Source organism: Anoplopoma fimbria, chromosome 10 (genome assembly GCF_027596085.1).
Source record: "Anoplopoma fimbria isolate UVic2021 breed Golden Eagle Sablefish chromosome 10, Afim_UVic_2022, whole genome shotgun sequence".
Lineage (NCBI taxonomy): Eukaryota > Metazoa > Chordata > Actinopteri > Perciformes > Anoplopomatidae > Anoplopoma > Anoplopoma fimbria.
In genome coordinates, this window is record NC_072458.1 from 5238295 (window position 1) to 5253741 (window position 15447).

The 15447-nt window shown below is 35.7% G+C and overlaps 1 protein-coding gene across 1 annotated transcript in view; it reads right to left on the reverse strand.

Moving 5' to 3' along the window:
• Nucleotides 1-15447, reverse strand: part of necab1 (N-terminal EF-hand calcium binding protein 1) — a 32890-nt gene extending 17443 nt beyond the window's left edge. The window contains exons 1-5 of the mRNA XM_054606656.1: nt 15361-15447; nt 12861-12885; nt 9834-9942; nt 1955-1980; nt 1588-1685 (exon numbers count right to left, since the gene is read on the reverse strand). Of these exons, the coding sequence (XP_054462631.1) occupies nt 1588-1685; nt 1955-1980; nt 9834-9942; nt 12861-12885; nt 15361-15447 (345 nt within the window). The remainder of the gene's footprint in view (nt 1-1587; nt 1686-1954; nt 1981-9833; nt 9943-12860; nt 12886-15360) is intronic.

Here is a 15447-nt window from a genome sequence, read left to right on the forward strand (position 1 = left end):
CTTGGTCAATAACTCCTCAATTCTGTCCAATTCGAGCACAGTAATTTGATTTCATTTGAACTCAAATATCCATCTCATTCTCTATATCTGTGAGGGAACAAGAGTAAAGAATGTGTCGATGAAATAAAAAACTGATTTGTGAGAAGTAATTCTCAAATCCGCAGCAAGATGATGACTGTTTCTCTTCTTTCTCTCCTGCTGTCTCACTGCCCGCTCTCAACTATTCTCCCGGAGAACAGAAAATGATTGGAGATGCAATTTAGTTTTGGCACCTCATCACAGGTCGGCACAAGTTGATGAAAGATTCTATGAAAGATTGCAAAGGGATTACAGAAGTGTCTATATGTGTCATTTCCTTTGCAGAAATGAAGACGCATGGAATTTTTCTTAAAATCTCCCCTCAATGATATATTTTTTCTGTTCATTAAGTGTCCAAACTTTTAACAAACCAAAAAAACATTGACATTGACATTTATCTTTGTCCCCACAGTTCTTAGGTGTTGAAGTTGGATGTCATCATGTGTTACATCTCTCTGCGCTAATAAATAACTACCACCAGCAATTGGACAGTTTGACTCCCACTCTCCCTTTCAGAAGAAGAACGAGAAGTGTCTGCTTCAGTGCAGATCAGAGGGGCGATTTGAGCCTCACAGTTTGTGTCATATGTGCCAGATGAGATACTGCAGAGAAAGAGAGGGTGGCAGAAAGAAAAAGAAGCTCTCTTCCTCATCCTACCATCGTCCCTTCAAATCATTTACATTCATCCCCATCTGTTTGCCTTTCTCTCCTTCGTAATCCCTCTTCATCTGTCCGATAATCTAAAAGGTACTCAGCTTCTGCCACAGCTCTACAGTAGGATTAAGACATGAGGCGTTTCCAAGGCATCATCCAAAGGATTATTTGTTTGGTAATATGCAGCCAAAACCAATTTAATTATTTGTCTATGTTGGCTACATGTACAAAAAGAATCATAACATGCTTTGTTCTGAGGGTTAATTAGTAGTATGAATGAGTCCTGGCTCATCCTTTTTGTCTCTGTTATGGAAATCTGACTAATGGGAGATCTGAGGAAGCCAGTGGGGCAGCAGAGGAGCATGCTGGGAGAGATTTGAGACATGGAGTTTAGGCCATGCTGTGAGTAAATCAAACATCTCTTATTATTATCATTATGTGCGCTGCATGAGATGTCAGTGTGATGTTCACTGTGTGGAGGTTTGGGTCTGTGTATGAGTGTGTCACAGGGATGTAAATTAAAATGAAAATACGAGCAGATAATTTGCTCTTAACAGAAATACAAATAGCACAATCATACACACACTGCTAACACTAACTACTTTGTATATTTTTGGAGCAGCTCAATTTATGCATATACATATGGGGATGATTCGAAAAAGAAAACAATGTAATGTAGAAATTGAAGCAGTCAATTTCTAAAATATCCTCCAGTGTATGCCTGGAAGATACCTGAATACAGATATAATTACAGATATTAATTAATAAATGTTAGAGATAAAGTAGTAGCTGCTGTGTTTTGTTGAGAAAAGCAGATTTATATTTCCAATGATGTTTTCATTTCTATCATCTTACCTTCTTTGTTTTGTCCATCGCCTTCAGTATGGACATATTCAGGTCTTCTAAGGCAGCGAGAACATTCTCATATTCACTGAGGTGCTGTGAGAAATAGTCTTCACAGCAGAACGACAACATAAAGGAGAAAACATTTCATGAGTTAAACAACTTGGACAGGGCTGTAGGTGTTTTGTTAGAGCAGCACTGTGTGACAGCTCAGTCACACAGCCTGTAGGGGTTTGGTCACAGCGCATGTGACAAAATCTTACATCGTTCTTTCCTTATACTGTGGTCCTGACTGTGAGGTTAGCAAGATAAATCTAGAACAGTACAGCTTATTACTGATATTAAAAGTTGTTTTAATGTAGGTGAAGGATCAACTTACCACACAGTTCATCGGTGTCCACATTGCTGTAAAACAAAAAATGAGAAAGAGACATTTAAATGAAAATAATACCTCAAAAACAAAAGTTTCTTAGGTTAAAAGAAGTGACAGATTGATCCTTTATCTCTACAAAAAGTTTGCTGGACAGATTTGGTGAATCAATGTATGATGACAAATAAAATATGTCATGAATAATTGAATAATTGAGTTGCTTTGCCAGACAGTGAATCCATAGCAGGAAACCCTTCAAGATTTGTTTGTCTGTTTGTTATAAATGTCCATGCATGAGAAAGAAACAAAAAAGGTGAAGGTGAAGAGAGCATTTTAAAGTGGAAAGTTAGTCATTGTATTGCCTGTATGGATTGCTTCAAGAGACATTGTATTCCTTGTTACTATGAAGGTGGTTGGGGAATTACACAGGTTTAAATTATATTCCACATAAACTGTAGCTGTCGTTTACAGGGAAGAAAGTGCTGAAGCATAAATAAGTCCAAATAGGAGAAAACACTAACAGTCATAGAGGATAGAGGAGGTAAACCAGGGTTAGACACTAAAATGAGCTACTCGGTGAAATGTCTAATTTATGTGACTTGAATCTTGGCGGTTTTTAGGTTAATTATCTATAATGGACCAAACACAAGTGAGTCACTTCATATTGTAACTGAAGATGAGAAACATGCTTGTCCAAATGTGTGACTGCAACTACAAATTAGTCATGTTCAAATTAAGCTGTCTGCACTTTCCAAGCTACATGCAATATCTGTTTGTTTTTTTATCTGAAGTATTGAATAGTCTTTCAGAGTGCAACATCAACCTGAGCAGCCTCGCCAGCCTGTCACGCAGACCTTGCAGCTTTAATCAATACAGGATTCAATTTGAGACTCCCAAATTACTTCCTAACAACTTTGCCATCTATGAAATTAATGTTTGTTTTGGTTAAACACAGAGTTCATTTAAGTTCTCTGTGATTTAGCAGAGAGCAGAACGGTAGCTGTGTTAATGACAATATGTCAGCTGAAGGTGCAAATAATATTTGTTTGTGCATCTAATTATGTTGTTGACCACAACCAATCAGCTGTATTACTAAATTGTGGAATTATCCTCCTGATCACATCAGCAATGAAAAACATCTTTATGAAAACATTAAAGACCCTAATGTCGATTCCTGAGGCACACCACAGTGTGTTTATAACACCATAAAGAACTCTGATGCAGGAGTAGCCATTTGAAGACACTGCAAGAAAGACTAGTGTATTTATGTAGTCTACAGTATATACTCTTTTGATTACAAAAGAATCTCTCATTCTAGAAAAGGAACTTAGCAGAACACAGGCCTTTTCATGGTTTGACCCTACCCCCTCCAGGGTCAAACAAACACAGGACTTTCAGCCAGGAGACTGATGTTCAAGACCGGTGTTCGCATCCCAAAGTTACGTTTTTTTCCGTACCAGTTCATGTAGTTATTAAGTCCAACCATGATGTTTTCCCTAAACCTAACTAAATTGTTTTGATGCCTAAACCGTAGCAAGTGTTGTTGTTTGAATTCTCAATGTTAACCTTGTGTCTTCTGGGATCGAGCGCTGGCTACCAAGACTTGTCCCAATCAGTAAAATCTCTTTTGTACACCATATAGATGCACATTTATCAATGACAACAACAATAACAATAATTACCACAAAACCAAGATAGTAATACATACAGCACCTTTCATGTATAAAATGAAAAGAAGAGATGCAGACAATTCAAACAACCGTTACAATGTTAAAATACATAAACAATTAGTTAAAGAGTTAATTAGTGGATACGTTTAGTTTAAATTTGTGGAGATCCCCTGGTTTCTCAGAAACCACAAATGTCAGGGTAAATTACAGAGAAATGTGCATAAAATAATGCAGCTCATCAGAAAGAGGCTGTGACCAAAATCACATTTACCATTCCCAACAGTAACACTCGTTATTAAGATTTTGGTGGGTTTGCAACATTATTTATGGGTGTAGAGATGTCTAGGGTGTGCAATTTTAATTCATTTACACATAAATGATACTGCCATTTCAGTAAAAGGACTTTCATAACTTCAAAGCTGCTCAGGTGAAAATTTGAAGGTAAAATTAATGTTAAATATTTAACATATGGGTTGAACATTTGATACAGTAACAGCTGACCAGTTTGTACCGATATGTGAGAAATGACAGTAAAAAAATTATTTCATTTTTAGTCTTTATTGGATGCCAGCATTTTCAGGTCACTTTCAATTTCACCAGTAAAGTTAAATGAAAGTCTGCAGACTGAAATATTGACTTCTGGTTGAAGACCGTTTTTACATTGAAAAGAAATGCTTCTGTTCATCGGAAGTAGATTCAAATTAGCAATAAACATCCAAGTGTTGATGTCATCGAGGCCTGACATCTAGGTGGAAGTGATGTTATCATCATGGAGGATGTTATGGCGGCCGTTACAGGTAGTTAGTGCAGATGTAAGATCCTTCTGACTTACAGGTAAGGTCACTGAAATATGTCTGTGGACACAGGTTGGAAAAAACAACAAAATAAACAGGCAGTTCATCTAGACAAAGAATTTTTGGAATACTATTTTTCTGTCTTCAATTTTGTTGGAAATATATTTGTGTGTGTTTCCATGTTTCTTCTCAACCTCACCTGTTCCCATTTTCGCCTTGCAGTCACCTGACCTTCTCCACTAATTTCAATTAGTACCCTGCCAGGTTGTCAAAGTTGCCATGTGTCTCATGACATTACTTGTAATCCTCTGTAATCTGTAATCTGAAATCTGTTACCTGAGACTTTCCTCCTGTTTTTGATCATTTCCTGGTTCTTCTTTTTTTGAGTAAAATGTTGTACATTCACCTGGCACTCCCCAAACAGACGGACATCTCTTATACAGACAGGGGTCCCCTACAAAACAAGTGTCATATTAGAAACAGTCTAGAATTGATCCAGTCTTGGATTAGAACTTGTTTAAATGAACTCTGATTTAACCAGTTTACAGCTGATGGTGGAGGGGGCTCTCTGTGTTTGCAGCTCATTGGTATTGATAGACTTAACATCCAAACCAATGCAAGTCTATATAAAATGTCCTTTAAGTCAATCCTGCTTATGGATGAATCACCAGAGTATGTATAAGCTGCCAAGCTGGAAGCAATATTATTTTGAAAATTGCAGCCTACATTCTACAAAAGTATATCATATTTTTGTAAGCATCACATATAACTAAATTTCCTGTAGGTATTTGTAATTTGATTGTGTGTTTAAGAGGCTATGACCTGTTGTATTCAGCAGAAGAAAAATCAGAATGTTTCTGTTACAATCCTACACAACATGCACATACTTGTAATCAAAACTTGAATGGAAGTTCAAAAAAAGATTGGGAATTAATTTCCATATTTTTGGACAGAGATTATACGTCTGTTTTTAGAAAATCACAGTAAAATGTAGGGATTATTTACAGATATTTGTATTCTAAAATTTCTAAGTATAAAACATTAAAATTACAACGCATTTTCGGACTAGTAAAACTATAAAAAAGGGCAAATGTTTGTAGGACTAACCGTTTTCAGACATCATCTGTAAACAGAAATAACACATTATCAGCAGTTAACTTTAAACATGTCAGTTTATGTTTTTTTTTATTTTTATACAGAAGTATTTGGATAGATTTTTCTTACAATCAGCAATCTGCTGGTTAGGAAAATCACAGCAATATAAAGAACTGATACCATCTGTGTAAAAATATAAAATAGTAAAGTAAATACACCACACTGCATGTTTGTAGCCAGAAAACATTACATTTGCATGTTTGTAGACTGACGAAGCATAAGAGTACAATATGAAATATGCACTCAAGACTCACTTAATAGCAAATCAGGCTACAATGACAGACAGACATTATAGAATATGTGTGATACCTATAATATTATCAGGGCTTCCATTATTACTTGTTTTTTATATCTGTCAACTCTAGTGACCAGCAGTAATAAGAGAGTGCGTGTGACACTCAAAGTCTTGGGAAAGTAAATGTCAGAATTAATACTAAAACATGATTACAGAATTGCCTGGAACTGTTGCGGTAAATTGTTTTAGGATTTTAAACTTTTAAATAAATGTCTTACCTTTGTTGAGATGATCTGATAAAGTTGCACTTGGAGGAGCAAGTAGTGAGTTATTGAGGGAGAGGAAACGCAGTCTTTATAAACCTTCAGCTGCTGGGGCTCAAAGCGTTTCATTATCTTGTTGCAAAACACTGTTTAATTATACCAATGAAGGACAAAACGCCATCGACTCACTGCCTCGAGTAAATTCAATAATCAAACAATGTTAATGAAGTCAAACAAAATCCTTCGCCTCTGATGACATAAATGACAACCATCATGCTGCTACTATTAATCATCAGCAGCCGCCACAGCTGAATGTGGAAGATGCTGACAGACTTTACTGAACTGAGTACCAAAGCATCTTTATGAAGATAAACTTCATAGTTTTAAAATCACACTCAGTCGTTTCTTTACACTTACACTTCACTTATCTTTCTGCAAAGTGGTTTGTACTCTGCCTGCAGGGACTCTCATGGACATGATGTATTTCCTGAAAATATCTCTGATGATGATGAAAAAATATTAAGTTGAATTATGTGAAATGTAGGAGGTTTCTGCAGCTTGACCTATACTAGTTAATAAAAAAAGGATATTTTGTCACTAGGGGCCCAGGTTCATACCTGCTAGCTGGCCCTCCTGTATGGAGTTTGCATGTTCTCCACACTTTGCATGTTCTCCACACTGACATATGGGCTCTCCCCCCACACAATCTGAATAGTATATATGGTTACAGATAAAGGATGGATGTTTGGATGGATGTCACTTGTGATTAAAAAACACACAAATGATCTTAATTAAAGCAGACTTCATTCCAGCCACATTCACAGGTTCAGGTTTTACAGGTTTCTTAGAATTCTACAGATAAATATTTGTCTAGCTTCTCACCAGGAACTAAGGTATTGAGCAACCTTAAATAAAGAATTTATTAAACTAGAAGTTACATTAACTTACTTTTTAAATGAAATAGGTGGACTTTGACATTACTTAAGCAACCTTAAATCGCATAATTGTAGCAATTCTTCTGTCCTGTGATAGTAACGGATTAAAAACACATTTGAAGAAGTTTCTGTATTCTGAAAAATGTAAGTTGTCTAGAGATGCTGGGGTGATGTTAAAGCCTGAAGCTGTTTATCTGATGGTTTCGTGTAATTGAATGCTTCTCTTTGAACAAACCACTGTGCATTACACATTGAAAGATCATATTTACTTTTTAGTGTGTAACAGTTATCATTTGGAGCTTGTCTCACTGAAATATATGTAAATACAAGTAAAGGTCTGTAAAGGGAAAGGAAAGGCAAGTGGTTCTGTCTTTGACCAAGAATCTTCACTTGTTTTTCATAGACTTAGACTACTCATACCAGTTTACCACAAAAAATAAAAAATCTACCCTTAAGTACAAGTTCACTTAAATTTATCATTGGCAATAATACATCTGCTGCAGACATTCTTTGGAGGCAGTTATTTTATTACCTCAAATGTCAAACAGTGTAAGGCTGCTCATCAACAGCTTTTACAGAAGATTCCCATTCCGTGTTTTGGCTCAACAAGGAGACAAGTTAAAGTTAAACAGTATCATCATAAGTAATCGCCCAGAGGGGTTTGTAGAGCAACGTACGCATGCAAACTATTCAATTATTAAAGTGAACTTGGCCCCATCACTCTTTTTTTGTCTTGGGAAACAGCCTCAATGCTCAACAGTCAAAATGTAATCAGCCTATTGCAGCATTAACAAAGCTGTCATTGCCTGAATGGCTTAATACTGCGGGACATGGTGCAGTTGAGGTCAGTGACTTTACAGAGAGACAGAGGGATGTTGTTACTGTATAGATCCTCTGTGTGTGAGAAAATTAACAGCTACTTGATTCAAAGTCAGAGCTGACCTTTTGTCGATGCTCCCCACTGACACAAAGCGGCCTAATTACAAATGTGAAGACCTTTGATGTTTGATGTTTTATTCAGTAGCACTGTTCGATCTTTTTTAACTGGTTTTATACACCATTTCCATCAGAGCAAAACTTGACTGAACCCTTGAGTTTAACTCAAGTTACTTTTTTGATGCTTTCTGTGATGTTAAAGGAATAGTTTGACATTTTGGGAATTAGGTTGATTAATTTTCTTTCTTAGAGTTACATGAGAAGATCTATTCCCTTAACTGAGTCTATGCACTGGGGACAAGGGCAGTTTGGTTGTCTTATTGCCCAAACAGGCTTGAGCCAGCCCTATTGGCAAAATTCAAATGTCTAATAAAACAAATGTTCTTAAATGAAGCTTCATCTTTTAGGAAGACAAATGGCAGCGGAGCGACGACACTGACTTCACATGGTCCTCAAACGGGAAGAAAAAAAACGTTTGAAGTGGAGCATTGGTATAATGATTATTGGTTTACACACTTTGATTGAGATCTACGTAGAAGGAACACGGTCACACAAATGTATATAGTTTTAAATCGATTTCTTTTAAGAATATTTATTTGTCCAGATTAACTGTTTTTTTACGTTCTTGTTTTGTTTAATCTGTAACCTGAATCCACAGGTGGAGCTTTAAATGACCATTCCTGTGAGGTAGAAAATTCTAACATCTGCGCTAAGGAGGTGTAAAGTCCGCCATGTCACATCCTCTATGATGATGACATCACTTTCACTGAGATGTCAGGCCGAGATGACATCAACGCTGGAAAGTTAACTACTGACTTCACTTCCAACTCAGTCCGTTACCAGAAGCATTTAATCTCCATGTAACAACCATCAAGAGCAGAATTCAATATTTCAAAGTGTGACTTAATTTAATAAACTTAACTGGTGGAATTGAAAGTGAGCTAAAAACTGCTTGCATTCAATAAAGACAATTTTTTTTAATCTTTTTTACTGTCATGTCTCATATATATACATCCAGGTTGATAGTCCTACTCACCTAAAAAAGAAATACTGCTGATGAACAACTTGAAACATAGATACGATATATGCCTGCAATAATCATTAAAAAAGTAATATATTCTTTTGAAATTACAGTGTTAGCTTTCTGAATATGGTCACAAATACAGACTGAACTCATACAAATACGGCAGAGAAGAGGGTTTCTATAAACATTTAAACTGGTCAGTAGTGACTGTACTGAATGTTCAACCCAAATTTGATATATTTAAAGTTAATTTAACCATCAGATTTTAACCTGAGCAGCATTAAAATTATAACACAAAGCAAAACCTCTCAGTGGTGCTGCAAAAGGAGTGTCTAAAATCTTAAAGAGTGTTAAAGGAAATAATGAAAGAGGGAACAGTTTTGGACACAGTCTTTACACATACTGCTGTAATTTACCTTGACATGTGTGGTACCTGAGGAAATCATGGGATCTGGACAAATTTAAATGAAATCATTGACTAAAGAATAACGAGTTAAAGGGATTACTTTCTTAAAATCTATGAATATTTGGAAGCTTTGATCAGGACTGATGTTGGTTAAAGCTCAGTGAAAGTGGACTGTAATATTAATATATAGTATCTTTATAGCAGTTTTAGGAAAGAGACATCTTTGTCCTCATATATTCTAAGTTTCCTCTGCTTCCTGGATGTGAGCACACTAGGTTTCACAAGAAAGTTGAATGTAATCAATGGAACATGTGTAAAAACAAAGATACCTTGCAGACCAAATGGACGAAAGCTGCCACTACAGTTCCATTGTTTCCAAAAAGCATCATCATCTACCTCTCCTCCATCATCCACATCTTAATTATGTCCTCCATGGAATACAATAATAAGTGAGTAATGAATGGACTTACTCTGTGTTGTGAGTGTCAATTGTGTGGAAGAGCTCCTTCAATTCCTCAGATGTCAAGACACCATCAGAGAAGTAGGCTTTGAATTCATCAAAGGACAGCTTTCCATCATCTGGGGACGGAGCACAAATGCATCTTGTCAACACAATGTCAGTACTGCTCTGTCAAGACTGCAACATCCTGTGAGATGAGGTGGCCATTTTATAAATGATTCCTCAATCCTACAACGTGTTGTGGGTCAAATGAGCATTCTGGTTGTGTCTGTTGGACATAAAAAAATAAAATGTATGAGGTGAAGAGATTTAAAGGTTGTCAGTAGCACAGATTTAATTCATCATCATTCCTTAAGAAAATAAGTATACTAACTTTAGATTAATAATTTAAGTCCCATAGTTTGTGTAAACAACACTGAAATATTCATGAGGTGAAAATAAACAGTTTAAAAATGAGGAGCCCCAAACTGAATATCCTGCAGCAAAATGAATTTATTCAACCACTGGCAACGTATTTTCTCCACACAGTTCTAGCAAAAGGAGTTTATGTTTGTTTGTGTGACATGACATGTCTATGTGAGCAAGAGAGATGATCAAAGGCAAATGTACACAAATCATGTTCACTGTGACTCACTCGATGAGCTCAGCAAAATGATCTTGGAAAGGACCTGACATACAATTTGGTGCTGTTTGCACAACACTAAAAACAAACATGTGGGATGACTTCTTATTTTGCTGCATGACAAGACCTCGAATCATTCACAGCGAGGGACGGACATTTAATGAATAATGAAACATATCATGCCATGAGAATAATGAATTCTGATTAGCCACATTTTGCTTGTAGAGAAAATATTTTTTTTATGTCATGCAGGGTCTCCGTCAAAATGTTAAACGAAACAAGATTTCAGTTTGTTCCTTAATAAAAAACACTTAAATTGATGTGGTTTTGACTGTTGATACCAGCAGTGAACGTACCCCATGTGTCAGCAGGGTTATATTCTACAACATGCATTAACGTGACACAAAAATAAACAATCATGTGCAGTCATACAAACAAATGGTGTCCCATTGCAAATCTGTAGGATATATGCATTTTGACAGATGTTCTTAAAATAAATTTGCATATTGTTGTTAGTTACCCTCTTTCTGGTTATAAATGAAAAGGCAAATGAAAGACATTTTTGAATTTTGGGATTATGGTTTTCATCCCATAAAAACCCATTAGGTACCCTCAAAGTGTACATAATGTCCAAACCACAAACATGCCTAGGCAGACTGTGCATTAAGATTAAGTGATCCATTGAGGCATTTGTCTCCTTTGGATAAATAGTTATTTCTGATGTGTTTATCTATGCTTGTATTTGAATTTCAGTGCCATTAATGAAATAAACTATATATTTAAATAAGCTGTATATAAGGGATGTCAGAGAGCCTAGTATTTGTATTTGTTGAGGCAGCAATTTTATTTTTATTTGAATAAAAATTGGAATAGAGAAAACAATCCTGTTTTTGTTTTTATGACAACATGATTTTAGGATATTAAGTGTTAATACAAGTGTTCCTTATTAAACTATAATGATAATTATGAACACTTTATGCCATCAGAGATGGTCCCCTGGACCCACAGGTGGTGCTTTAAGTGGGTCCCTAAATAATTTCTTACAGTGTTAAATTTGTGCATGATTTTATATCATTCTAATCATGGTTATATTGAAGATGTGTCTGACAATGAAACAAATAAAATCCCAAATCTGATGTATTGGTCTTACAAATCAATAATATCAATGATTAAGAAAATAAACTCAGTTGGAAATTATGTGAAACTTCATCTCAAACATGAGACTTGACTTAGACAATGGTAGAATGTAGTCCTCTGAAAATCTGGTGATAAAATATAAAATAACACAAATATGTTGCAGAAAAACAAATAATTAAAAAAATGATTTGTAAGAAATATAAATATTTTACTTTTTACTTGACTTTCTTGCTGGTAGTTGAGAAGATTAATGCCAACCTCTGTACACTTAATATGAAGCCACAGCCAGCAGCCAGTTAGCTTAGCTTAGCATAAACACTGGAAACAGTGGGAAAGAGCTAGCTTGCCTCTGTCCAAAGGTAAAAAAAAATCTGTCTATCACTACCTCTAAAGCTCACTTATTAAGACATTATATCTTGTATGTGCAATCCGGGAAAAGTAAAGTGTAAAAACAATAATTCACTGTTTCAGGTGTTGATCATTTCCAGACTACTTCTTGTTAGGGAACAGTTGCCAGACAACCAGTAGAGACTCCAGGAAGTTTCGTATAAACAGGAATTTGGGGAAAAAGTTTTTAGAACATAAAAATATATGTTATCTTTATGATTTATAGCAAGTATTTAAAAATGTTATTACTGTAATGTAAAGGCAGTTTATCTTATTTTTGACTGCACACATACATCAGAGAGACAGAGTTAATCAAAGTGCATGGCCGGTGTGCAATAAATGATGGAAGTTTCCTGAATCCAGACTATGCTGACCTAGTAAACAACAACATGAACTATTTTGTATGTTTATACATTAGGATAAAGCTGCACAAGATGGTGGAGGTGAAACAATAGCAGAATTAGCCGTGGACCTCCAGCTGAGCACCTCTAAGTCATTAAGCGTGAACTGCCATGATAAGAATGTTGAACTGGTTCAATTTTATTCAACGTTTGTCTTCATCAATGCTCTAATACTGAATCTCAGTGGGCATGGTCAGTTTCCTGTTTCCATGGAAACTGAACGAGTATCAGCAGAGAGTCATGATCAGAATTTCATTGAGAAAGTAGGTTTTCACACACGAGAAAGAAAGATTGAAGTGATGCCAAAGACAATGTGTGTGTGTGTTTGTGTGTGTGTGTGTGTGTGTGTGTGTGTGTGTGTGTGTGTGTGTGTGTGTGTGTGTGTGTGTGTGTGTGTGTGTGTGTGTGTGTGTGTGTGTGTGTGTGTGTGTGTGTGTGTGTGTGTGTGTGAGAGAGAGAGTCTGGAGGGAGCTTTTGGTGAAATATTTACCGTTTTTATCAGCTCTCCGTAAAATCTGTAAAGAGAAAAGGAGAAAAGAGGGATATCATCAAAGGTCAAAAAGTGTGTATGTGTGAGTGAGAGGTGGGGGGTTGGGGTTGGGAATCATCGATCACACTCTCAAAAGCAGTGTGCCATTAAATTATTGATAGTGCTGTCCCAGAGTCCAGATGAGATGAAAGGCAGAGTGGCAATGACCACATCAGCTTAAAAAGGCTCGAAACCACCTCAAAATAGCACAGCCCATTTTCTCTTCTTGTCAGGTTTGTACTGGTGGAGAAGAATTAGAACATGTGTCTTGTTACACATAGGGTACTGCTGTAGGCTAATACCGACAGCATAACAATGAATGTACAAGATCTAAATTTTAAAATGATTTTCTTCTATGTTTGGATTTTCCTAGCCTAAGGATTTAAACGCTGTTCTACAAAGGGATAAAAATATTCGTAATTTGTCCACCCACCTTCTTCTAGCTCTTGGCAGTCTGTTGTGTGTTCTCTCTTACATAATTTGTTCTAATTTTCCTGCTAATCAGACTGTGTTGCCTCTTCTGCCTTCCCCAACGTATAAACTCAATCTCACTCTATCTGAGATGTAAGATTTAGTCATCTCTTGTCAATCTCTAATTTTTAAAATCAATCAATTAAATGAATTGCAACTACATTTGTCTCTGTAAGGTAATTGTATGCAGCAGCCTTGCCTCCCTGTTGACAAATAACACACACACATAAACAAGGGCGAAAATGTATAAAGTTGGAAAAATGAATCATCTCTCCATGCCTTCAACACATATTGATAAGTGATTAATAAATTTTATTGATTATAATTTTTTTCTTGTCTCAAATTATAGTCAAATAAATATATTTTGCTTCTGGGCTGCTGGTTCATAGAAAAATTAAGACAATTCATGACATCACCTTGGGCTTTAAGCTCATTTAATAGGATGTTTTAGCTTTCTGATGTTTTATAGAGCAAACACTGAATCGTCAGATTAATCAATGATGAAAAATAATCGTTAGATTTAGCCCTCTTTTTATCTGCTTTCCAAACAATTGCTCTTTCTGTTCTTATTAACTCATGTTTGACTTTCATGCAAATTACAATATTGGAAATCAATTGGAAATTGTGGGCTGATTGGATTCGGTCATTCAGATACCAGCTCACACTGAAAACTTCAGCTGGGTCTCATCTCATCTCATCTCATCTGATTCTAAGTAATCAATTACATCTAATGAGTAAAATGAATAAATTCAACTAAGAATAGAAGTCTGAGAGGCCTTTTTCCTTAAGGGGGAATCTGGCACCACAGTAGCATCAAAATCATAAAGAAACGCACACATGGAGACAAATCACATCTAACCTGCTGCAGGCTGAAACTACTGGTTGGAGTCAGTGTGTTGTAATGACTCACACCTGACCGAGGCAAAAGCTTTAGGAGATGTCCAGAAACAATGGAAGCATGCACCTATTCAACATCAGTGAGACCTTTGTTGTTATATGGCGAATTCCCCCTGTAATAACTCTTGGTTCCCATCTGTGCATCATCCTCTGTCTCTGTCAAACACTGAAGGCAGCCAACAGGTTCATCGTTAAGAAATCACAAGCAAATGAGAGAGTGGAGGAATGGGGAGGAATATAATTAGGTGGTGCCAAGGCAGAAAGCAGGGCCGTGATACAGGGGAAGGAAAGCACATTAGAATGGATCATTAGCTGTAATGATATTCATATAATATGTGTTTTAATATTCAAATGATGATAATCTGAAGGAGATCTACAAGTGTGGGAATATTTAACTACTCTTAAACACTTTAAAAAACATTTTTAGGTTCAAAAAGTTCTGTTTATCAATATTACGTTTTGTCTAATTTAGCTAGATTTATCAGTATGAATAACACCATGACTCTTGTCAAACCAAGAAGACTTTTAAGATTTTATTAACTTGGTATTTAGTTTTGAACGCTAATAAAAAAAATGGATTGCAAGCCTTTGTAATCCTGACATCATAACGCCAAATTAAAAGGTCAGCCTTGTCAAATTAATTAAATCTATAAAAAAAGAACCTTCTCTTCCCTGCTTGCATTTGGGGATACGTTAACTTTGGTAATCCAAAATATCTACTTAAATCACTGAAACATAAATTTAAAAAGTAAAAGCACCTCTTTCTTCCAATGCAATAAAAAAATCAAACAACAAAAAAATCTGGGAATATATTATTCCCAGATATATATACATATATTATATGTATGTATATATATATATATATATATATATATATATATATATTATCTAGATATTAATCTAGATATTAATCTATTGCCTGTAGTAGCAAAAAAAACAACTATCATGCTTCCCAGATTTTTTTGTTGTTTGATTTTTTTATCAAACAAGCCTTGCATCATGCTCAAGTTTTTGCAACAACTGTGGAGATGAAATACGTTTGTTTTGTTTTTTTTACAAAAAGTAATGATTAAAAATGTTTTACAGTACTTACATCAATGAAAATCGACATTCCTTTTTTAAGCTCCATTTGAGCTCTGGGCTCTTCAGACACAGACTGAACCTCTTCTGAACAATCCAT